Below are 25,543 nucleotides of genomic sequence, written 5' to 3'. Positions count from 1 at the left end.
GGAGAAACAGATTCAGAAAGGATAACTACCTTGTTCAAACCTATGTAAATAGCATGAAAGAAAGAGGGGGGCGGGGAAAGAGGAAGAGAGAATGTCAAGATATTAGGGCAAACCTTAAGAAGAACTCGTGTTGTGCATATGCCTTACTATCCTTCTAATAGCTCCAGAGCAGTGCCATACACAGGCAGGGGGGATAAGACAGGAACTCCCTTAGTAAAATTAGATACTAGGTGATGATAGCATAGCCCAAGTACCAGATTCAGAGCCCAAGATCAGATGGCTGAGCCCCCAAACTAGGGGTCTCCCTGCCCAAGCTGATGGCCCAAGACTAAGGCAATCCCAGTTCAGGGGGACCAGCACGATGGGGGTAACGAGGTGAAAGGAGCAGGCTTCTTGTCCCGGTTTCTTCATAGATCTTTCTACCATGTATGCAACATCTTTAGAAAACAGTGAGACTTTCTCTAATGCAATTCAGTTCTAAGTGTTTTTCAGACTCCAAAGGCAACTCCTATATTTTTCTTTTCATTTCAGGAAAACGCAAACATCCCGGGGTGTGGCTAGAGAGGCTGAACTAGACACTGAACCATGGACGAGGGCTCTAATACTAGTAGTCTATCTATCGCCCTCTCATTTCCACTTTCTGCTTGGTCCTCAAATGGGCATTTGATTTTTACTCATCTGCAACAACTTAGCAAACCCCTCCCATTCAACACCCCCAACGGCCAATAGAGGGCGGACTGCCTCTGCTTCCAGACCTCCATCAGAATATTCTAATTCCCTTTCCTTTTAGATCTGTGGGATTTTGTTTGAAGCCCTCCCCCCACCTTCCCCCAGCCTCCTTCCAATTTGGAAGATTCCCTCCTGCCCAACCACCCTTCCAAGGGCTTTAGAGGCATTTACTAAAACCAAGAGAGAAAGGCTGCAGACAAGAATGTTCAAATATCTTTTTGCCTATAATTCTTCCCTCTGCCTCTTTCTCAACTCACTAATGCATGCATACATTCTTGTATGTCATGCCCCCTCCAATGAGCTGACAATTTAATGGGGTGCAGACCTATTTAGAGAAAGTTCTATAATATAACATGATAAATGCTACAAGCAAAGGTATTTACAAAATGCTGTAGATCAGAGAATAAGCCCAGGGCACTTCCCAGAGGAGGAGGCATTAAACCATATGCCATGTGTGATTCTAACTCTCATGCCTTTCAGGGTCTTTGTAATCCCTCTCTGTCTACTCTCTCCCTTGACCCCCAATTGTCACCATGTTGGGCCCACCTATCCTTTCTTCTGTATCTTTAGTCTGGTCTCTAAAGATGAGGGAATCCTTTTGTGTTTGAGCCTCAATCTCAGCCTTGGCTTCTGGCCACCTAAGAGTCCCTCCTGGATCCCAGGGAAGAAACAGCTATTTCATAACTGAGCTCCTAGTTCACATACTGGTTTCTGATAAGCCGCCAGGCCCTTGCTGGTTTCTTATTTACTACTAGTTACAGGCTTCATGTAATTCTTCCTGTTTTCTCCTTTGCTTCTCCATGATGTCTATGGCACAAGAACCACTTGTGACTTCAATTTTCTAAGCTGATACATCCCTCTTAGTTTTAAGAATCTCTCCAGTCCTTTCGAAGCCTAACTTGAATTCCCTTTATAGCCTTGTGTTTATCTACCTCACTCTGAAATCCCAGGAACGATGGACGGTGACCTCCACATTGTCCCTTGCCTGTGTTCAATCTCTAGCTTTCCCTAACCCCTAATATATTGCCTTAAAAAAATTAAAAAAACACACATACGAAAGCAAGCCCTTGATAATGATTATTCTTCTTTCAAATGACAGTGGCTTCCTCACTCCTGCATTTTTTTCCCATCATCTGACCTTGGTTTTTCCTGTTGAGCTCTACAATGTTATCTGCTACGTTTTAATAATGTCTTTATACTTGCATTTGAACAGAAATATAGATAACCTCTCTGCAAGAGTGGCAAAGGCCGTTTAACACAGTGCAACGATGACAGTTTGTTGGCAAATCCCACGGTGTAGTGCTGGTGCCTTGTTGGGGTACAAGAAACAATCATGTTTAACAGTGTTGTGTGTTTCATCTTTCTTGAATTCTGCTAATAGAAAAATTGAGCATATTTTAAATCGCTTCACCACTTAATACTTATAACTATAGAACCTCAGTGTATGAAGTCTTTCAGAGAGCATCTAACCTGACCTCCTACAAAACTGCAGGAATTGTCTCTACCTTCTCCGGTGTCATCCCAGACAACTCTTTAAACCCTTTGAGAAAATGGGATGTTCATACTCACTCTTCCCTGTTGAACATCTTCTCTATCACCCACTGATAATCACTAATAGTTACTGAGTCTCTTCCCCTTCTCAGGACAAAGAAATATGATTGGAGAAACATTTAGCTTCCGGATGCCAGCGACTGGAGAATATTCCACTGGTAATTCTGGCTTTTTGGTTCAGAATTCAAGTGATTAAATCCAAAATATTTGTAATAAGTATAAATTTGTCCCGCAAACAGAGGATTTCAAAGGCATCTTTGTTTCCTTTCTCCTTAAGCTGCTGTGTTATTAACTTTTGGTTCATTAATCACGATTTTCAGGATCCACTTGGCTGCCACCTTTCTGCAGCCAGACTATTTTGGATCAGAAGGTCTGCTGGCCATTCCCACCTCACACCTGCCACAGGACCGGATTTTTTTTTCCCCCACACCGAGCCAAGTCACTTTTTGTTAATTCACTAATTTTATTGACCTTGGTACATATCCTGTAAATGGTGGGTCATGACAGAGTCTGTCGTTTCGAGAACGCTCTCTGACAGCCCCAGAAGAGAAAGAGGCCCTACACAATGCATTTTGCATCACTTCAGTCGCTGCTTTACCTGGTTTATCACAAATAATATTTACCACACGTCTTCTTTATTAATACATTTGCGATAAATACATGAAAACCCACCACTTCTGTCCATGAGCTTGGGAGAGAAAAGGGCAATGTCAGATGACATTAATGATGCACGAGATACACGGGTCCAATCATGTCAAGACTTGTAGTAATCCAGTATTTGGCCTTACTCAAGGGAGAGAAATTCAGCTCTGCTACTTTCCATTCACCCCCTCCCATCACACAGCACCTCGGCACAGACAGCAGAGCCACCAAACGCACAGGATGTGGACAGTTAAAATTCAACCCGAGCTACAGCAGCCCTCAGGCGTGCCTCCCCCGCCCCCCACCCCCGGCGAAATATTTACCTAGACCATTTAAAGCACTTTAATTAATTCACCAGCAGCTTCGCTGGAGGCGTCTCGAGCTTCCCGAGACTCCATTACATAATATCTTTTACAAAGTCTAACCCCAGCTCGAGTGGAAGATGGATTCTCATGTAGTTTGCGGGGGTTTCCGTGCATTTGCTTCCCTTTCCGATCCGGCGGGTGCCCCAGCAAGGCTGCTGCAACCCCCTCGGCCCCGAGCTTCGGCGGTCCCCGCCAGTCTCCGAACTCACAACTGGCTCTGGAGGGGCAGCCAGCTCGCCCTCGGGGCGCCCAGGCCAGCCACGGTGGCCGCGGTGCCGACAGGCGCTTGGGACGCCGCGCCTCTCCCTGCCCGCCGTGTGCGCCCCGAGCCGGAGCCGGAGCCGGAGCCGCAGCGCGCCGGCGGCGAAGCCCGCGCCAGGAAGGAGCGCGAAGGCTCGGCCGCAGGGCCGGCTTGGCGCGCCGGGCTCCAGCCGGAGGAGCCGGAGGGGGAGGAGGAGGAGGTAGAGGAGAAGAAGGAGAAGGAGGAGGAGGAGGAGGCTGAGGAGGAGGAGGAGGAGGCGTGTGAGGGAGGAAGGGCCCGGCCGCCCGCGAGGGAGGGCGGGGGAGGGGGAGGGGGCCGGCCGGGCCGGGAGGGGTGGGGGGGCAGCCAATGAGCGGCGCGCGGCGCGGGGGGGGGCGAGGTCTGGGGGATGAGGTAGGATGGGGGAGGGCGCAGCCCGAGCGGCGGAGGCTCGAGCCATAAACAAGCGCCCGGAGGAGCCGCGCAGGAGTGAGGCGAGCGGGGCGCGCGGAGCGGACGCCGCGGACCTTCTGCTGCGCCACCGCGCCCACTCGGCGGCTCGGGAGGCGGGGACCGGCCCGGAGGCTGCGCCGCCGCCACCACCGCCGCGGGGCCGGCCGACGCGCAGGAGGAGAGGGAGGAGGCGCCGCCAGCCGGGGCTGGAGCCCAGCGCAGCCGCCGCCGCCGCCAGAAGTTTGGGTTGAACCGGAGCTGCCGGGAGGAAACTTTTTTTCTTTTTTCCCCCTCCCTCCCGGGAGGAGGAGGAGGAGGGGAAGCCACCGCTGGCGCCAACGCTAGTGGGCTCGGGGTCGGCGCGGCCCGCAGGGGGGGCGGGGGCCTCGCCCCGCGAGGGGAGGCGCGCCCCGGGGGCCCCGAGGGGGGCGGCGAGGACCGCGGGCTGCGGGTGCGGCGGCGGCGGCGCGTGTGCCCCGCGCAGGGGAGGGCGCCCGCCCCGCTCCCGGCCCGGCTGCGAGGAGGAGGCGGCGGCGGCGCAGGAGGATGTACTTGGTGGCGGGGGGCAGGGGGCTGGCCGGCTGCGGGCACCTCCTGGTCTCGCTGCTGGGGCTGCTGCTGCTGCTGGCGCGCTCCGGCACCCGGGCGCTGGTCTGCCTGCCCTGCGACGAGTCCAAGTGCGAGGAGCCCAGGAGCTGCCCGGGGAGCATCGTGCAGGGCGTCTGCGGCTGCTGCTACATGTGCGCCCGCCAGAGGAACGAGAGCTGCGGCGGCGCCTACGGGCTCCACGGAGCCTGCGACCGGGGGCTGCGCTGTGTCATCCGCCCCCCGCTCAATGGCGACTCCATCACCGAGTACGAAGTGGGCGTCTGCGAAGGTACGGCCGCCTGCCGCGGGCCCCCTCCCACCTGGCCGCGCTGAACAAAGTTTGGCCGAGACTTTCCCGGGGAGAGAGGGCTCCGCGGGAGGAGGGGGCCGCCTCCCCCGGGAGAGGGCCCCCGCGTCCCCCGGTTCCAGCTCGCCGCTCCCCCGGACGCTGGGCCGGCCGCGGGCGAGGGTGGATCTCGTGGGTGGGAGCGGGCGAGTGGGGGTGGCTGCGCAGAGACCCGCACACGTGTGGCTGTTCGGGCTAGGGCTGCGGGAAGGGGGGGGCGGGCCCCGCGCCCCGAGGTGGGGGCGCCGCGGGCAGGGGGCACTGCGGAGGCTGTCGCGAGCCCCTCGGGGAGTCCAGCCCCTGCCGCCCTCCCCGCACTAGCGCAGTGTGCTACGGAGTGCTGCGCACCGTTCTCGAAAGTCCCTTTTCTGTTGGCCAGGAGACGTGTCTTCAGCTCACACTCCCTGTGTGACTCTTTCATTATTTTTTCTTGCGCTCTTCCTTCACCCCCTTCCTCCTCTTTCGCATGTAAATCAGTTTCAGCTCCGGAATATGTCAGCCCAGGGGAAGTTAGTTACATACGGTGGTTACTCATTTATTTGCCTATTGAAAACAGTCAAAGGCTTTCTCTTCTGAATGGGGGCGGAGGGGGGGTGGTGCGGGGGGGGGCGGTGTCGCACCTAGGAGTGAAAAGTTGTTGCTGACTCTTCGTGGCTGCCTTTTAAGACCAGATATCTGCGTGTTTCGTGTCGTGTTGCCGGTTCCTTCTTTTTGTTTGTTTGACAGCGAGCGTCGTTCTGCTGTTTTCTCCACGAAGAATTGTGCACCTCGGTGTGGAGACTGACGGAGGGAGAAAGCGGTTAGAGTAGTGAGCCACCCCCTCGTTGGGTGGACCCCTGTGGGTGGGCGTGGGCCCTGAGCCCTGCGTGCCTGCCTCGGCCTCCAGGTGCTTGGTCCGGTTTGGGGACTGGAGAGAGGCAGTGAGGTTTTTTTTTTTATTTGGCTAACGGGCAGGACTGGGTGAGCACCAGTGAAAAGCGGGATCCCTGCTCGGGCTGACGTTGGGGTGATGATGCTGTTCCGGGGCATCCTGGTGCAGAGCACAGCTGGCTCACTTCTGGAGGTGCGGCGAGGAGGAGAGACAGGCGCCCTCTGACCTGGTCCCTGCCTTACTAACCACCAGCACCCAGGAGACCAGGGAAGGGTTTCTTCTGAGGCGTCTTTCTGGGTGCATGTGTTTATCGTGCTGAGGTGTTGAAAAAGAAGGTGGCAATCCTAAGGATAAAATGGGTCTATTCAAAGACTTGAATTCTGTGATTTTCTTTAAATACAAACACATGTATTTATACCTTTGGTTTTGAGAGTTTGGACAGTTCTGGAAAATGAAAAAGGCTTTCCTGGTTTGGAAGCTAGTGGGCAGTAATGAGTGAAGGGAACTCTTACAGGGAAGGGCCATGGAGCGCTGCTCCCTTAGGACTGGGTTAGAAGAGTTTCTTTGCCTGAAATACAAAAGCCTCCCAACCGGGGTTAAGCCCCACGTTAAAACATGTGTTTTTATTTCTCACATCAGGAAAAAATGGCCAGGAGATTAGCTTCTGATACAATTTTATGTGTTTGATTTTGAGAATTCTGAATGGGTTGGACTAAACGATTCATCCTTGAACCCTGCCACTTGGAGTGTATAATTTACTTACGCCAGCCTCCCATAAATCTAAAAAGAACAAGCAACATGAAACAAGGTTAAATGCAGTGGAAACTGCTATGCCCTGCGAAGGACTTTTGGAGGTTTTAACGATTCTAACCCTCGTTTTGTTTCTTCGTGATGTATTTCTGGTGAAGGAAATGTGAAGCTCCAGGAACATTCACGGCAATCAAATGTTTTGGTACCAATCTTCCGGTATCACAGTATAGAATTATTTTGGCAGTTTGTCAGTGAGCTTTTCCTTCCTCTGAAATGATGGGATCTCTTAGCTTCTTTTTTTTTTTTTTTTTTTTTTTTGGTGACACCCTGTGCACTTGGTATTAGCCTTGAAGATCCTTGGAAGTATTTGTTCCCATGATTGTATCTCAGTTAGCATTTCTCCAGCAACACTTCTTATTTAGCAAGACTGTTTTCAGCTGCCCAAACTGGGTGTCTGGCATTTATTATTTTATTTTTAGATTTCTAAAAGCAGTGGTCAAGTTGTATTCTAAATCCATGAAACTCAAGTGAGAAGAACAGTTTTACCTGGCATAATATAGTGGACACATACACAGATATTGTCAGTCGTGTGTCTAAAATTTCAAGGATTTTCATTTTACTACAAGATTTACAGGAAACAGGATTAATCTTTTTTTTTTTTTTTATGAATTAGAGGAGTCTCTACGTGTCAGTAATTATCTTGGTACTGACCTTCTGCCTTCTTGTTGTTGTTTGTGAGAAATTTCTCAATGGCTAGTCTTTCCCTCAGTTTCCATTTTTATTTAGAAATTCACACATTGAACCATGTTTATTATAACTGACATGAATAGGAATTGATATATTTTATTCTTGTCGAAGTCTCTTTTGCTGCAATTTTTGCACTAAAATGACCCCTACTGGTTGTATCTGTTAATGAAAACTGTTTTGAAAACTTACTTAATTGGCTACACTGAGAAGTCATATTGCATGTTATGGAAACATTATCATGACTAATCTACCTGCTTTCGAGGACATAAGTTAAATACCAGTTACATTGTTCCGTTTGCCAACTTGTAGTAGTTTTTTATTTGTGTTATTCTCCATTCTGGCTTTGTCGGGGGAAAAATACCATGTCTTTAATTGTGGTTCACATAGTGAATTAGAGAAGCTAGGGGTAACAATGGACCCCTGACAACCTGTGGCTCACTGTCATAAGTTTTTAAGGCACACCAGCCCATAGTAGGCTCTCACTAAATGTGCATGGAGCAAATGGATGAACCATCTTCTCCATAGAGAGAGTAGCGAAGGAAAAAAAAATTTCTGGAAGAGTAAATACTGTGAAGAGTTATGTCCTGTGAAACATGTGACCTGTACACTTGGTCTTTTCAGCGTTGTTTAGGTTGTTATCAACTAAATCATTACTTTAGGGGCACCTGGGTGGCTCAGTTGGTTAAACGTCCAACTTCGGCTCAGGTCATGATCTCATGGTTTGTGAGTTCGAGCCCCACGTCAGGTTCTGTGCTGACAGCTCAGAGCCTGGAGCCTGCTTAGGATTCAGTGTCTCCCTCTCTCTCTGTCCCTCCCCCGCTTGTGTGCACGCTCTCTCTCTTTCTCTCGCAAAAATATACGTTAACAAGTTTTGAAAAAAATAAATCATTCCTTTAAAACATTTTTTTATTTGGCATAAGTGCATTTTAAAACTTGATCATAGAGCCAAGTACCTCAAGTTTTCTCTGCTCTCTCTCAGTCTAAAAAGTGCTTTCTGGCCCCCAGGAGGGCACGAGTCTCTTTACTGTTTCCATTCATTAGGTGAGTCTCCTGTTGCACTTTCTGACATCCTGAGTGGCTTGTTCCTTGGCTGGGCTGCCTGCCTCTGGGTAAATCATCTAGAAGCCAGAGAAACAAGTTTGGATTCTGAACTCCTGAGGAAGAAGACTGTATGGGAGATCAAAGACGGAGTTTTGAAAAATTACCGAAGTGGGATTTTCTAGGAAGAATGTTTTGATTGTACGGTGGGGATTCTATTTTGAGATGGGGTCTAAGGACCATTTTCCCTCTTACGTAGAATAGTACATTATGTCTGTTGTAAGGGGTGAGGGCGAGGTGGGGGCAGTGTGAGCAGCCTTCTCTGTGTAATGAAAGGGCAGGTGATGGCTTGAGTTTGACAGTTTGTGAGGACAGAGTGATTTGGAACCTGGTGGACATTACTGAGTGGCTTTGCCCTGAGAACTTTGTTGTAGAAGAGCCAGGCGATTGCTATCGTCAGTAAGCACCAACTTTTTCCCCCAGTGCGTACTTACTCAGTAGCTTCATCGTTATGGAACTTAACTTTCCGTGTTTTTACCACGGCGTCTACCAAACTGTCTCTTCAAAACACGGTTCTTGTATTTCTCACAGGTTTTTTAACTTTTCCTTCCACCCGGTTTTCATGGGGGCAGTGAGGAGGAGAACCAGACTGTGGTTATGTCGTGGCTGCTTATAGCAAAGAACAATGTTGTTTTCTGAAACGGTTGGCCTTTAGAAAGTTTTTTTTTTTTCTAAACCCTGGAAGGCAGGGATGGAGATGATGGCTCCTTGGAAGAGAGTGTGTGGAGCATCTGAGGTCAGGCCACAGGAGGCCAGAAAATGTACCAAACCATTTGTTTATGCGCAAGCCACAAGGGTCTCCTCTCCTTGCTGTGTTGTGTAGGACTTGAAGTCAAGAGTCCATGGGGCACCTTGGGTGGCTCAGTCAGTCAAGCCTCGGACTTTGGCTCAGGTCATGATCTCACAGTTTGTGGGTTCAAGCCCCACGTCAGATTCTGTGCTGACAGCTCAGAGCCTGGAGCCTGCTTCAGGTTCTGTGTCTCTGTCTCTCTCAGCCCCTCCCCCGCTCATACTATCTCTCTCTCTCTCTCTCTCTCTCTCTCTCAAAAATAAACATTAAAAAAATAAAAAGCCAGAATCCATGGGTTTTAATTTTACTAATTAAAAAGAAGACAGGAGGGGCAGAGTTAATACTCCTGTATTGGCGTTAGAAAACTTGAAACACCCGGCACTCCTTGTTTTTGAAGAGTGTGTTTTGCTTTCCATTTCGAAAGTCTTCATTCAGGTGGAGTGAGCTCTTAGATGCCAGAGAGAGAAAGAAGCCAGCAGAGGGCCTATAAAATTACCTTACTGGGGTATGGGAAGAGAAACCAGCGCAAGTAAACAAGGAAATAATTAGTTCCTCCCCAGAGTAAATATTGACGAAATATGGAGAGACTATTCACTTCACATACACAAATGACAGGACTTGGTGACCTTGTCTTTGACTCTCAAGCTTACAGAATCCTCACTGTTATTCAGGAGTTCAGTCACATAAAACACTTGGCAAAGGGCAAACGAATTGCATAGTACCAGAAAGGCAAAAATAGCAAGCCTCAAATCTAGAGAGATTTGCTGCCATTAATTCGTGCTTAACAGTGACCAGGAGAATCCACAGTTATGATGGCAATGCAGTTAGGAACAGGTCAATTTAAGAAGAAAACTGCCCGAAGAATCCTGAAGCTGTGGGCATTGCATCCGATGATAGGCCGTATGTGGTGAGATGGGGCAGGTTTCTGTGTCCTGGGGGCTTGATTAGATGTAGTTACAAAATGTAGGACAAAAAAGGGGGCCAGCTTGGGGATGCTGGAGACAGGCGTTATAAGTTGGGGAAAACAAGTAGATGACCCTACAAGGATAATGGAGCAGGAAGACCGAAGAATGACTAATGGAAGAAGGGAAAAATATTGAATTCATCTTAGGGCAACTGTGCCGTCCTTTGAAGAAGAATCCAAAACGCATTCCAGACATTAATTGTGGAATTCCTGAGAAAATGTGGGCGTGTTTAACAGCTTTCAGTTGACAGTACTAACATGCAGACGGCAGTGCCACTTTATTTAGCATGTGAACGCCATCCTATGGACAATGATAAGAGGACTGGAAGGTAAAATATGTTCAGTGAAGCAGGTTCCTGTACCGCTGGGTTTCATATGTGGCCCATGCAGCATCAGGATTTCGGAGACGCCCCAGTAAAGCTCAATTATTTGTGGAGGAAACTGGGCTGGCCGAGCATGCATGAGTGACAAACTGAAAGCCTGGCTTCTCAGAGGCTGAATTCTCCGAAGCTGAGTTTTCAAAGATCTGATTTGTCTTGGCATAGAAATCAGTCACTCATTCATCCACCTTCTGGTCTGTACAATGCCTTCTGCTGAGGCAGGGGGCAGCTGGGGAGCTTGAGGCCCTCAAACGTGTTCCCTACCCTTTTTACCCTTCTAATCTCAATAAAGAATAGGGAGCCAGACGTTAGAAAGTCTACACGATGACATAAGTTCAAGCCAAGTAGTAGTGATTTCCCAAGTCTGTATCCATGATTACGTGGTGAGTGAAATAGGTAGCTAATTTGTTCTGGGAATCACAGGATCTGAGATGATCTTTTCAGGCTCTGGTGGCAAAGCTGAAAAGGAGAATTTGAATTCGAACTAGATTTAAAAGTAAGAATAGGAGGGGGTGGGGAACGGGATTCTACCCATTCTTCTTAGGGCCTGTGCAACACCTATCAGAGTGTTTCCCAACATCTAAGAATGAGGCTACATTCTTAATGCTTTACTAGCTGTGGTTCAAAACGGCAAGTTTCCTCTTCAGAGTGATTTTCTCCTTGTTCTAGCTTGTTCCACTAGGCAGATGAGCGTGGGCAGTGAGCTGAGAGGCATCCCTTTATCTAGCACCTTCCAATCTCACCCACTCTCTGCTGCTTGTCCTGGCCAGTAGCCTGGTCAAATAATGAGAAACCTCTGTGCTTCAACGAGACCTCCTGGGTCTTGTGGTCAGAGGAGTAGTTGAATATACTTAGATTTAAGAATGCTCTCAAGGTAAACACTAGTGAGTGTTCATTTTGGGCCCACATGAAAAAAAATGTTAAAAAGGTCCTTCTTTCCTGAACAGATTTCAATTCTTTACCTCCCTTCCCCAGCCTCAATTAATTCCTCATGCAAAATATTTATACTTTGATGAAAAGATATCATAGTTAGAAACTTGGTGTCCAAAGTCAAATCTGTACTTCTGTGCATCTCCGTTTTCTGTCTGTGCAGTGGGGTTAATAATAGGGTTGCTATAGGGACTCAGCAAATGGATTCCTGTGAAGGACTTGGAACAATTACTGGCAGGTGGTAAATACTTAAGAACAACAAAGCTACTAACCAGTATAAGTGAAACGACCTGATATGGGCATCTTCTGTTCTGCTTAGCCCTCATCTACCTGAGTAATGGATCATCGGTAGTTAAGGAGTTTGGGCTCTTCGAAAGGGAGCAAATTATTGAGTTCAGGTCCCCTCCTCCCCAACCCTGTAAGTGCACTGAGTTAAAAAACTAAGGGCCTCTAAAGCTATTAGCTGCCTTTCTTTCTAATGCCCATTTGTTAACTTTGTCTAAACAGTTTGTGTATTTGGGGTAAAAATAGGGAGGAATCTGAAATTTCTTGCATTAAGTCATGGGAGTTATGAAGGTAACCATTTACCTGCGGGCTGATACTTCATTTGGGGAAGAGGAGGGCATCTGTCCTCACTATCATCAGGACTGTGCATTTCCCTAACATTCTGGGGAAAGAGTTCGCCTCTGGCCCCTGGAGTGTCCACACTGCTGGTCTCACCGCAGGATTTGGCCTGACCGGAGCTGAGGAAGCAGCCCGTGCTGCTGCAGCCCACCTGTGTCGGGGCCCTGGTCCCACCTGCCGCTGCAGTTGGTACAGACTAGGCACAACTGGAGGTCAGACTTGTAATCAGACCTTTCCTTCCTACCGGTTTCCCAGCCATCCTTCTACCCACAAGTACTTGCTGCTATGGGTCTGGTCTTTGTGCTACACTGCAGGAATGCCGCTTCCCTAAGCCTCAGTTTCCCTGTCTAAAACAGTAATAGGTAACGTGTCTTGGCTGTGCAGATTAAATGAGATAAAACTGTGCTTCTGAAATTGTAATGTGTGCACGAATCACCTGGGGATCTCATTCAGCATGGTGGTTCTAATTCAGGAGGTCTGGGTGGGGCCTGAAATTCTGCATTTCTGATAAACCCCCTGGTGACTCAGATGCTGCTGATCCTGGGACCACACTTTTAAGTAGCAAAAGGCTAGTCCTTATGAAGCATGTAGAACAGAGAGCGGTGTAGGAGACCTGATAATGTTCCCTGCTATTGTAGTTATTTTTCAGCCACAGTAAATATGATAGGGACCCTGCTTTCTGGGGCCATGGTCCAATGGCAGGTAGCTGAGACGATTCTATCCAAGACAGTTACTTACAGCTGTGCAGTTCCAAGATAAGGAAGTGCTGAGCATCTCAGGAGCAACTAAGAGGGGCACTAACTGAGTACCAGGAAGGATTTAGTGGGGGGTGCAGCACCAAGTGGGATCTGAGCGTGTGCTCCCCTCCTTCCTGCTTCCCACGCCTCTGTGCATGATGTCTTAGGAAAAAGAAATTAGGTCTTGATGCTGGACAAACCTGTGTTCAGATCTCAGCTCTTATTTTTTAACTGAACAACCAGCTTGCTTGGTTGTTTTGGCCTTTAGTTTCCTCATCTGTAAAAGTGGAATACTCCTAGCTTTCTTTGAAGTAGATATTATAGAGAGGATTGGAGAGTGTATGTATGTATATATAAAACTGCACAGATAACATGTGTTGGTGTGTGTGTATAATGGCTAGTATAATTCCTGGTACCAAATAGATTTTTCAAAGATGATGTTAATTCTAATTTTCATTCTGTTTTCCTTTTCTTCTTTGTTAGCTTTTTATCTATAAGTTAAAAAAAAAAAAAAAATCCACTTTGTGACACACCCCTCCTTCACATTGACATCCAGTACTGCTGTAAGTCCTAGCCCCTGTTTCAGCAGAATGTGGGCATTTGGGTGATTTTGTGGTTGGAATCCATAGTGCCAGAGAACTGCTTCAAACTAATATTTTTAAAAAGGTGACATCTCTTAATATTGATGGCATATGGTATAATGGAAGGAAATTAAATTTCCTTTTATTGTTAGAAGTTTTCTGTGGGTTTCTGGCCATCGCTGGAGCCACGGGAGACCTCAGGAGCGTCAGCAAGCAAGGCTGGGGTCACTGCAGTTAGGGAAGGAAGGAAGCAGGAAGGAAGGAAGCAGTGGTAGTCACAGCCAGCTCAAAGACAAGGGCAGGTTAGGAATGAGCCGGGGGTAGTGTCCGGCCCGGAGGACATCTGCATTGCTTTTCTTGATCCCGTCTGTTCCATCCGTCCGTCCTCTGGACTTATACTTCCGCTTTCCTGTGGTCTTGGCTTGTGGTCTCTCTTCAGCATCTTTGTGCTACAGTGGGAGGCTAGGAAAGAACACCCTAGAATTAAAATAGCTGAGTTCCTGTCCCTTTAGAACTTCCACCCTTCTTTCATGCCTGCAAATGAGTATCATTTTTATCCAGTAAATATGGTCTGAGGACTCACAAGGTAAATGCTTTTTACTGGCTCTTAAGGAACAAGGAGAAAGAACTTGATGAAGGTACAGTCTTTGGAATCAATAGTTTACAACTCTTTTCTATTTTCTTTTGGCAACCAAACCTTATTATCACGTCGTAGAAGTTGAATTTTCTTTCAGAAACTCTTTTAGCACCTAGCATTGTAGTACTTCTGTCTTTCATCAGGAGTGCTGGTATTCAAACATGTAACCTACAAGCAAGGCAAGATCAACTTTCAAATTTCAGGGTTTCGTCTAAGTATGTGTTTGTCAAATCCAAAAATAACACCCTAATTTGAAATAGCCTGGGAACATTTGTCTTATGAACATTTAAGAAAGCAAATTAAGTGTTAATTATATTTTAAGGTGTTATTTTACATTTCAGGTTCCTGGGAAGATAATTTGAAGAGTCTGCTCTTTGGAAGTTTTAGCAAAGTCCTTAGTCCTTAACAACCAGCCACTCTGGCTATAGCAAGGTGGAAAAAAAAAAAAAAAAAGATATAGGCTGTAACTAGACACTGTGCCTGTCTTATTTAGCATTTCCAAACAAAAACCATAAACAAACATCTCAGATTCAAAACAGAAAGGAATTTCTGGCAGGGCAGAATGAAACCTGAGCCTGCAAAGTCCTGGGTCTATGAGAGGTAACTTATTTAGCTTCGAATCCAAAGGCCACAAGCAAACCGGTTCATGGCTGTGATGAAACAAAAGGCATCTCAACATTGGAGAGTTGTGATCCTTCTTTTTTAAGATTCCAAAAGACCTGCCAGAATAGGGTAAAGCTACCTTAAGGATGTTTGACCTGAACTAGACTTTTCATGTTAGGAATCCATTGGACCACTTCAGACCCATGACGTGGGAAGAACCTTACATACAGGACATATGTTCTCAGTCCCCTCAGTGTGTGTTTATAAAACTGCAGAGACCGAATGTTCCATCATCTTGTCAAATGCAGATCTGGAAAACCTTCACATGGTTTCCTCTTTTCCTCACCTTCCATAGTTGGGAGCATTGCTTTTTTTTTTTTTTTTTTTTTTTTTTTTTTGAAGGTATGGGTATTTACATCTGGCAAGAGGAAAAGGGGATAAATTGTAGATTGTTCTGGGTCTGAAAACCAAAGTAGAAAGATTCTTAAATGGTTTGAGAAAGATTGAGTACGCTGTGTGTTTTTCAGAACCACGGAGTTCTTCTATTTCAGAGTTTAGGATAATTTATTACCACTGTCTATGACATAAAAGTGAAAGGCCAAATAAATTTCCATGTTTTAATCAAAAGAATGAATGGGTTCATATATATTCCAGTTTGTTGCAGGAAGGATTTGAGGCTGTTCAGAAAGACAAACAGCACAACATTCTTGTGTGTGAGAATATACCGTGACACGGGAGACAAGCCATGCTTCTGGATCTCCTGTCATCCCTTAGTAGCTCCATAACTTAAATAAAACCTTCTCAGCTCCCCTTGACTTTACCTTAATTTGTGGAAAGGGAGTTAAATAGTTGCCTACTTGAAGGCAGAGGAACTGAAGTGATGATATCTCCAGGCCCTTCTGGTTGTAAGGTCTATGTGTTTATGTGTGAGACATGTACACAGGAGTCAAATATTACCTTGTGTTTGCAGAGCCAAGGAAGGGAAGAGTGGTCATGTCTACATGACTCTTTGCCAAGTGCTGTCGACGGGAAGGGCCTGGAGGAAAAGATCAAGGGTTTTTACATAGTTCTGTTTATTGAGAGGCGGTGGAGAGGGCAAAAACACAGTTATTGGGAAGTTATTGACGTCTTGAAATGCTGGCAGTCTTGAAGCCATGGCAACTGTGGCCCGGCCTGGAGTGCGGGTAGAATTTACGCCTCTCTTCTGTGAACGCGCTGGCCTGCTGCCTTCACTCTCTCTCCATTTTCTCCTTTACTTCATTAATTATGATGACTGTGAGTAGGTAGGTGACAGATACCACAAGGGGAGAAGCTTGAGCAAAGACAGGCCAAAACTTGCCCAAATTCACATGCTCATTTCTGCCTCTGACACTAGGAGAGAGTTGAGTAATTGCTGTTCTCCCTAATACTGCAGGCGGCAGCCAAATTCCCGGCATTCTTTTACCTTTGCTGCTGTTTTCACTTGCCAGGGAGTTTCCTTAAGGAGCAGGCTGGATTTAAAGAAACAGAGCAGTTGTTGCACGTGAGGAAGGGGTACTGGCCCAGGGAGGTCTCTGGGCGCCTCCCACGGGGAGGATGAAACACCTAGTCTCTGCAGAGGGACAGTGCTGCAGGCCACGCCAGCTTCCTTACCTCTGTGTGTTTCGGGAGCCCCCGGAGCAGAGAAGCTCTGTCTGTGGGACAGCAAGTCTCCACTGGCTGTATTTCAGGCACGGGACCAGCCGGGAAGTTTGGGAAGTTGTCTCTTGGGGTCTAGAAACATCATCCTTCCTTTGCATATTGTCCAGGTGGTGAGGACCTGTGGCTCTGAAACTTGACGTAACATGAATTATTCTAAAGAATGCGACACTCAGCCCAGCCTGCAGTGTATACCAGCCATCAACTGGCTTCGCCCTGTGGATATTACATTTTTGCCAAGAGCAGCCTTCCAGAATGAGGTGCTAGTTAATTCCAGTCGGGCATTTATTCATTAATAAGTCTGCTGAATGCTAAATACTCCATTTGGGAGTATGCAACACAAGAAAACTCAGCAGCTAATTATTATGTAGATCTCTTCTGTGATTCTCACTTTCAGTTCAATTACCTAAACCACCAATCCCTAGCAGTGTGAACTTATTTAATTTTTAGTTTTCTGTGATAGTTTGCTTTTTGCTCCCCAAGATTTTTTTTTTTTTTTTTTGGCTGCCATTTGTAAAACTGCTCTGAGACTGCTAATACTAGATAGACATTTTATATTGTTTAACAGAAAATGTTTCTGGGTCGTGGAGTATTGTGGATTGCCTTGTCGTCTTTCATTTCTTTTCTTTTCTTTTCTTTTCTTTTCTTTTCTTTTCTTTTCTTTTCTTTCTTTTCTTTCATGATATTGGAAGTCAAATCCTGTTCTGGATCTAATCCTCTCCCTTCCAGGGTAGATTTCTGGATAGCTAATAATGGTGGTGTCTGAAGTAGCCATTGAGGGGTGGGTGGTATTCATTTACCAACCTGAGCTTTTGCCGAAAAGCTAGGTTCTACTTTGCTCTTCTTTATATGAATAGGTCTTTATTTGGTTTTCTTCCTGCTTGGTTGGTGCCTGTTAGATTAAGAACTTAAGAACTTTTAAACTTTGGGGTCAGTAATGAGAGTCTGAATGCCTAGGGCCTTCTCTCGAGAACCTTGTCTCTTAGAAGTGGCCAGAGTGTTCAGTGTGTGTTTGCTGCCATCAGAGTCTGTGCTAGAAGGTCCATTTGGTACCTCTCCTGCCCATGTCTTTGTGCTGTCCTTTGGCCCTCCTTCCTCGTGGCATCCCTGCCATGACCCAGTGTGAGCCGAATCTCAGGTGCCCTGAAAGGCATGCTTTCCAGAATTTGCCTCCACATTCTTCCCAGCATGGTTGTATGCAGCTCTCCAGCTACTGGTAACCCACCTAGTAAGAGAAGTTGGTGCCAAGCATCAAATCGTCTGTGAGGACCCCTTCCAGTAATGGTGTCTGCACTAACAGGATGGCAGAGATGAGTTCTGTAGAAGTGTTTGGAGGGGAAGTGTTTGCCAGTACATAAAATTCATTTGACTCTGTGGAATATGTAATATGGATCAGCAGGTGATAAAAGTTCATAAAACAAGATTCTTTACAAGGTTGTGGTGGACTTGCTGGCCTAAAAAGATGCATCCAGGATGGTAAAATATATCTGTAGCATCAGCAGCTGGACATACAGTTCCAGATGTGACATTGAGAGGAAGCTGTTAATAATTTCTCCTTTCAAGATATAGTTAACTTCATACCTTTGGGGAGGGAGGGAGGGAGGGAGGGAGGGAGAGAGAGAGAGAGAGCGTGTGTGTGTGTGTGTGTGTGTGTGTGCGCGCGCGCGCGCATGCGCGTGCACAGTTGCTGAGGGCACAGTACAAAGAATACTTTGCATTGTGTTATGTATGTGCTGAAAACAACTTGCATAGTTGGAGCAAATTAAGTATACTATCTACTCTGTAGATCAGCAAGCTGAAAATGACTTCTTAACAAAGATTGTGCATTGTTTTATTACACTTGGAAAACACAGTTCTAATTAAAGGGCTTTGGCTTTTAAACTACCTAGTTAATTGGGATATCTATACGTGGGCAAGTGGAGCTCGGGAAAATTAGACTTCTTTCATTTCTTGCTGATTGGGACAGAAGATTTATTATCCGTAGGGCAGTGTGGGATGATTTATGGTAGGCTATCAGTAAACATAGTTTTTGGCCTTACACAAGAATTTTAGATGTGATAGCAGAAAGGAAAAGCAGAAATTTAGGGTGAGAAATGGAATACCTCTACAGGGAAATAAGCAAAGGAAAGAAGCCAGAGGTGTTTTTGGTTGGAAGGAGATGAAATTATTTCCAAAGACTATGTTGGGAAAAGGTGAGTGAGCTCTCAGCCACCAAGTTTATTGACTATCTATTCAGGAAATTGTATTCAGTGCTTTGGAAAGAGAAAGGAAAAAGACTCTGCCAATAGAGTTCTGGAAAACTTGAGGGAGATAAAGTATTTACATGCTTTATAACATAAAACATGTCCAAAAGAAATATATAGTTACAGCTGCATTTGGCGCTGAAAATAGTCATGTATTATATTTTTTAAACTGTGTGTGAATATGTAAGCATGTGCCCTGGAGTCAGAAATGCTTGGCTGATACCATTTCTGGAGAGACTGGAAAAGTAGACGGTATTAAGGAGCTACAAGCAGCGAGAAAACATAAGGATTATTAGTAGTAAAGAAGGAACAGTGAATTGTTTTTTCTTTAGAGGGGATATATCTCATGTACATAATTCCTACTTTACTTTTTTTTTTAGTCTTAGTAGAAGCATTTAACTTCCCAAAGAGCCTTGGTAATTTGCATGTTATTACTAAAAGCCCACAGGTAAGGGAAAATTAGACTCCTACATTCAGTACCTGACTATTCTCCTCAAGGTGTAGGTTTTCCGACTTTGTTTCAAGTTTATGTTGGACAGAGACCCTTTGAGAATGCAGAAGATGAGATCTGTTCGACACATGCTTCCTAATATCTGTCGCAACCAGAAGTTTGGGGGCAAAGCCAGCAACCGGAAAATGGGCGTGGTGTCCACTTTCAGACTCCCCCCAATTATCTTTACATCCTTCAGAATGTGTTCTCATCCCTCAAACCCTACCATTTTGTGCTGCTTCCTTTGTGAGGACTTCCTGCCCTGCCCAGGAAAAAGCATTGCCATCCCCCCACCCCCAGTGCCCATAAATAGCACTTTCTCCTTCCCTTGTTAGAGCACTTTTCACACTGTGTTAGAGTTCACATTTCTGCCTCCCTGCCTCATTGTGATCCATTCGAGCGCCAGGATTGTGTGTTATCCTAGCGCTTGGCACTCAGGGAGAACTCAATGAGCATTTGTTGACTAAATCTAGACTCAAGGTCATCCAAGATATTATACAAAAACTTTTCCATCTGAGCTGTGTGGTTTGCATTGTGCAAACAGAAACAAACGAAGCCTGTTGAGAGAATTCCAGTGAGGAGTCTCATCCTTGCAGAAGGAAGCTTAGAACTGGTTAACCATGGCCTCTCACCTGTCGTACACCTCCCCCCAGCCCGTCATTCTTAGAACTGAGTTTTTAAATTTTGCTGTGATAGGTTAGTTTCAGCTGTATTTATTTTGGCAGATATTTAAAGGTAGTTTTCATTTGCGAGGACTTTTCCTTTTTGCCAGTTTGCCATAAAAGTGTCACCTTTCATTCACCAACCTTTCGTCAGCTTGTAAGAATTTTCCTTGTGGGCGGCAGCTTATAACCTCTTTACCACCAGCGATCTGGTGCACGGAGCCCTTGAAACGCTACAGTGATCAGTTGTTTGTAAATAATAACTGATACACATAAAATCATGAGTTACTGTATAGATACTTCAGATAAGCTACCATATGAGTAATTGGTGATAGTAAACCTCTGTTTTCAGCAAATCCAGGGTTGTGTCTCAAACGTGTGTTGACTAATCAGGAGGGAATTTAATTTAACAAACACGTCTAGAACTTGGAGTCTGTGAGTGTTACGCCAGCAAATGACATAACCTCTTTACTGCTGCAGGTGATCTCCAAACTTCCTCAGGAATTTAACCGTACACCTTCTTTGGAGAAGGAGATCCTAGCCAACAGCATGATGGTAGAAGTGTGTGACTGTGAATAATAAAAATGCCTCACAATGGTTTGAACAGGAAGTCCATAGGAATGCAATATAAGGAATTCGAAAAAGTAAAATCCCATTTGGATTTACTCCAAACCCTATGACTTCAGGGACTGAGGAATTCTTGATGACTCCTGGCTGGAGTCCCAACTTGTTATTAAGCCCCGTGGAGTTGTTTTTCCTTTAGCACCAGTCATGAAGTCTTTGTTTGTTTGTTTACTTTCTGAAAGTCTTAAAGTGGTTTACAAATTAAGACACTAAGACATTAGACCCTTAATACAACAGTGAATTACAACCCTTGGGTGATCTATCTGGTGTTAAACTTTTCAACTGCTAAAAAAGAGAGATTTGGCCAAGATAAAGTATACAGGGTCATAGACACATTACAGAATTATCCTGATAAATGTCAGGCACCTAGTACCTTCTATCACTTTAGTGAGTGGATCTGGAGAGCCCCGTTTCCTGAGTGCGGCTTTAATTTTGATGTCAGTGGTGCAGCACGTGCCTTCGACTTTCCCATATTTAAGATGCCCTTGTCACACGTGATTGTGATTGTTTATAACGTTAGTGTCATGGCTGGGGGACTTTGCAAGAAGCCACTTTAGAGCACCAGTTGTTATCAAAGCTTTGGGAAGGGGGAGGAGGGCAAGCTGGAACCGATACCGAAGTAAGCTTATGGTAGTGGAGTTCTAGTTTTCCATGATGCTTCGTTGGCAACGAAAGGTGGAAGATTTTAAGCAGGGCTATTTGTCTGAGTGTCCACTGATGATTTTCCTATAACTCTTTAAAAGTATTTTTTTTTTAATTTTTATGTGGCTTCATTACTGTTAAAAGTTTAAAAGTCAGCTTCCAGACTTTGGGGCCGGTTTGTTCTGGAAGTGTTGCCTACTCTGAGACTTTATCAGCAGTAAGAGGATTTAACTCGATGTGGATCCTGCCCAAATCAGAAATGGGTGTATCGCAAAACCCTCGGCCCTTTTTTGTTAATTTGAGGTAGACGGTGAAGGAGCCCGAGCTGTTCTTGCGGCTGGGATAGCATATTTACTCTCGGTCTTTAATAAAATAAATGAATGGAGGCAGAGGACTGGGAAACACACTTGAAGGAGGGAGGGCCCCTCTTGTCCTAAGCCAAGGTAAACAGTTTTGTAACCGAAAAGTAGACTTCCAGGAAGGTGAGAACCGGAGAAGTAGGCGTCAAGTACAACCAGCAAGTACCATTTTCAGCTATAGAGATAGCCAAGTTGCCCTGACTCCCAAGAAAGAGCCTCTCAGAAGTATTCAGGGGAAATCAGTTTCCTCAACTGCTGGTCTTCTGTTGGTCCGTTATACCGACAGCTGGACCCAGGGACAGTGCTTGGGGAGGAAAGGCCATGGCTCTGCTGGAGAAAGTAAACAGATGCGGCTGACCTAGGGAACCTATGGAAGGCCTGGCAGGGCAGCCGGTGGACTGGCAGGATGCGGTGGGAAGGCATCCCTGAGTCTGTGCCTGATTTTGGAGTTAATGGAAACATAGACATTTTCTTTCTGTCTTTCGTTACAGTGGAAAACTGTGTCATTATGGTGGACAGCTGCACACACATTGCAAATTATATGATGTGTGCATATACTTATACACATCCATATATGCAGCATGCACACATGTAAGAAGAATTCCTCACAGGGTCATGTTCTGGTCCTGATAGTCTCTCTGTGTCCATTTCTGCCGTGGTAGCGTTTTCTTCTAATTGGAGTTGTTGGACTCTGTTAATTCCAACAGAATTAAAAAATTTTCTGTTTCTGTTTCTGGCCATCTTTAATTAGTTTATATAAATAAACATGTGTAGATTGTCTCCTAAGAGGCTTACTTAAAGCTGTGGGCATCTCATTCCTGTGTTGTTTCTTCTGCAGTTAGTAAGATACTTCATCAGGTTTATGACCAGAAAGGTAGACCATCAAAAAAGATTCATACCGAAATTCCTTAGAACTTTTTATGCTCAAAGATTCTTGGAGATTAGTTGCATGTGGTAAAGGGCCTTGCCTTGTTCAAAAAACAAAACAAAAAAAAAGAGCCTGGGTCTCTTGAATGGTTATTTAGGAAGGGGTTACCTAAATTTCTTTTTTGTAGTTTATTTCCTGAACATCTTATTTCCCACAACTAGCCATGTGTGCTGGGGCCAAATGTTGGGTCCACTGCCTGCTTAAGAAAACAATTATAAAGGCAACATAACTTTACTAGACAGTTTGGGAAATAGAGAAGAGAAACTGATCCAAAACACTTTTATTCTGAACTTAACTAGTTTTGTGTTTTTGTATGTGTATATATCCTGTCTCGTCTTCCTCTGTGTACGTACCTTTTTTAAATCCTACATCTTGTATATTCTTTCCGTTAAAATTAGATCAAATAAATTTTCCTGTGTCTCTGTAGTGTCCATTACTATAAGCTGATTAATCAAGATGTGCTGACTGTACCTTTCTACTTCATTTTCTTTACCCTCTTTCATTTCCGGACTATCCATAAAAGGCAAAAGGAAAACAAAAACCAGTCTGAATTTCAGGTGAATTTAAGGGAAAATGTTATGTAGTCTTAACTTGTACCCATGAGTGCCTAAGCTCCCCAAGCACATGATAGTTGTCTCCTGTCCCCTCCCAAAGGATTTGACCACTTCCTACCTATGCCTGTGGTCCTTTGTGTCTGGGGTTGTGGCCTGAGGACGGTGGCCTTTAGCTGCTTGTCTTATATTCTTGCTACCACCAGGATTATGTTGACTCTGAGGACATTGAAGCTTTTTTTAACCTTTTCCTCTGTTAAGTAATGATTTGTTGGCTTTGTGCAAATAGCCAGCCCACTGGGTAGGGACATTTTTATTCTGTTGCTTTTTTTGTAGTGCATTATTGGATTGCAAATATTTATTTAGGATGAAAGATGGATATAATTAACTAACTACATCCTAAATAGGGACTAGATACTGACTTCAAGATGAATTTGCAATCTTTGTGCTTTTCACGCATTAGACATAGGCTCTTGTTGCCAATGATTTTCTCTGGGAATTTAAAACCGTTTTCCGTTTTCCACTTCCACCAATTTATAAATGAAAACTGGAGGCCCAGAAGTTATCCCATAAGGCACATGTATAAAACTGGGAAAAACTTGGGTCATTTTTGGAATTAAGTTTGTTGAAACTCTATCAGGGCAGCAGACTTTTTTTTCCCCTTGTATTATTGCCTGGTACATTAATAAATAGCCTTTACAACTCATAATTAGTTTCACATTCAAAAGGTATAGATAGCATCTGTTATAATAGATTGCATTTCATTTCAGATTCATTTCTGTATTCTTTGTTTAAAAATTTCACAAAATCAATTGGCAAATAGTATGCAAAATCAAATCACGAGGCTTCATATATATTTTATATAAATTTGAAGTGCTTTTTAAAAGTAATTTTTTTTTACACTTATTTATTTTTGAGAGACAGAGGCAGAGCACGGGTTGGGGAGGGGCAGAGAGAGAGGGAGACACAGAATCTGAAGCAGGCTCCAGGCTCTGAGCTGTCAGCACGGAGCCTGGCATGGATCTCCAACTCATGAACCACGAGATCATGACCCGAGCCGAAGTCAGCTGCTCAACTGACTGAGCCACCGACTGAGCCACCCAGGCGCCCCAGAAGTGCTTTTTGAATATGGTTTCTGAATTCTAAATCTTTCAAAATTCATAATTCGTGCCTGATTGATACCAATCAACATGCCCAATCCAGAAAACACTGGGCATGGATGGACCTGGCTGCTTCTTGGTTGGAGAGAGGACCTGTGTAGACTGCACTAAACCACAGCATATAATGTTTAAAAAGTGCATGTGCACAGCTGGATTTTAACAGACACTTTTTGGATCAACATATTTATTTAAAATAAGCACACTTTGTACTAAAAAAGTAATTTGAAGGTGAAATCACATTAAACCTAATAGTTTAACCCTGGATATTTGTGGAATTTTAGTTCTGTTATGGGACAGTAGCCATCATTAAAGTCAAGTATGTAAAATTTTTTAAAAAATCAAAGCACAAAGCTTAATATTTACATTCAACAGTAATAAGCAAAAACTTGACACCCACCACCGTCACCAAAATATGTGTGCTGATATTGTGTCTCAGGGCTCATAAAAAGGTGTGGGAAGCTGACCTCTTTTAGGGAAAAGGTTTGTCAAGGTGGACGGGCGGTGGGACTCTCCTAAGGTTTGGTCCAACATAAGGCCTGTAGCTCCCGTTGTAGCAAATTTATAAAAATTGAAATCTTTTCATCATAGATTACCTCCAATACTGAACAGTTAATCATTAGTCAGCTGATCTTTATTATCAACCAAAAACACTTGTGTTTTCATTTCACATGTTTCTCAACAATGTGATTATAAATGTCTAAATCAACGAATAATGAAATCGATCTGTATGTTCCTTGTCATATGGTGGAGAGTGAAGCCTCTGGCTTTTGGAGCTCCTCATTTGAACAGTTGGTGAGGGCTTGTACAGTGTCGCTGAGCTGCGTGTTTTTTGCTTACAGATCCCTGGAACTCGGCCAGCTTGGATGAGGGGGAGGAGGAAATTTTCGAGTTTGAGAGCCCTGGGTTTATTTCTGGCTGTTCAGAGGGGAGACAGTGGGAGAAGACATAAATACAGTTTGAGGGAGGTCGCAGACTGAGAGGTTCATGCCAGGGGTAAATGCTGGATGGATTTGTTTATAGCTGTTTCACACTCTTACCTCTTGGAGTTGGTGCTTCCAAAGGGCGACTCTCAGTGTCTACATCTAGTTCGGTGGGTATCTCGGAAGCGTCTCCAAGCCCTAGTCCAACCACAGCCACTCTGTTCTTTTTCTTTCTGAACTTGTAGTCAAGTAGCTAACCTCCTGACCTGCCGCAAGACTTGATTTTTAAAAACAAAACACCATGCGTCTTGAAGAAAGGCAGTTATGTAAATACTAAATACATATAGTATTTGAGGTGGGAGTTTCGGGAGACGGGTTTGTGACTCTGTGTGTGCATCACCATCTCGAGTGCATTGAGAGGAAGAGAGGAAGAGATACCCCATACTGGGGCCCCCAAGCCCCCTAAGTCTTTTGTCTCTTTACAGGTTGGTCACTGATTTCCCCTGTGCAGGTTTTGAATTCTTTTCTCTTATACCCACCCTGGTTGAGGAAGTCCCACTTCCAGCCACTGTCCTCACTCAACCCCCAGCTCTGCACGTAGGTGCTCTCTGCAGTTAGCAACCTGGGGACACTGTCCAGCCAGCCCAACCACAGCTCCCC

At 45.2% G+C, this 25,543-nt stretch overlaps 1 protein-coding gene across 2 annotated transcripts in view; it reads left to right on the top strand.

Moving 5' to 3' along the window:
• Nucleotides 1–4,448: 4,448 nt before the first annotated feature.
• CRIM1 (cysteine rich transmembrane BMP regulator 1) overlaps nucleotides 4,449–25,543 on the top strand; it is a 189,012-nt gene continuing 167,917 nt past the window's right edge. For both annotated transcript variants that reach the window (XM_042933264.1, XM_042933263.1), the window contains exon 1: nucleotides 4,449–4,858. In XM_042933264.1, coding sequence (XP_042789198.1) covers nucleotides 4,528–4,858 — 331 coding nt within the window. In that variant the 5' untranslated portion in view covers nucleotides 4,449–4,527. The remainder of the gene's footprint in view (nucleotides 4,859–25,543) is intronic.

Source organism: Panthera leo, chromosome A3 (assembly GCF_018350215.1).
Source record: "Panthera leo isolate Ple1 chromosome A3, P.leo_Ple1_pat1.1, whole genome shotgun sequence".
Classification (NCBI taxonomy): Eukaryota; Metazoa; Chordata; class Mammalia; order Carnivora; family Felidae; genus Panthera; species Panthera leo.
The sequence above is the reverse complement of the archived record's forward strand: the minus strand, read 5'-3'. Positions and strand labels throughout refer to the sequence as shown.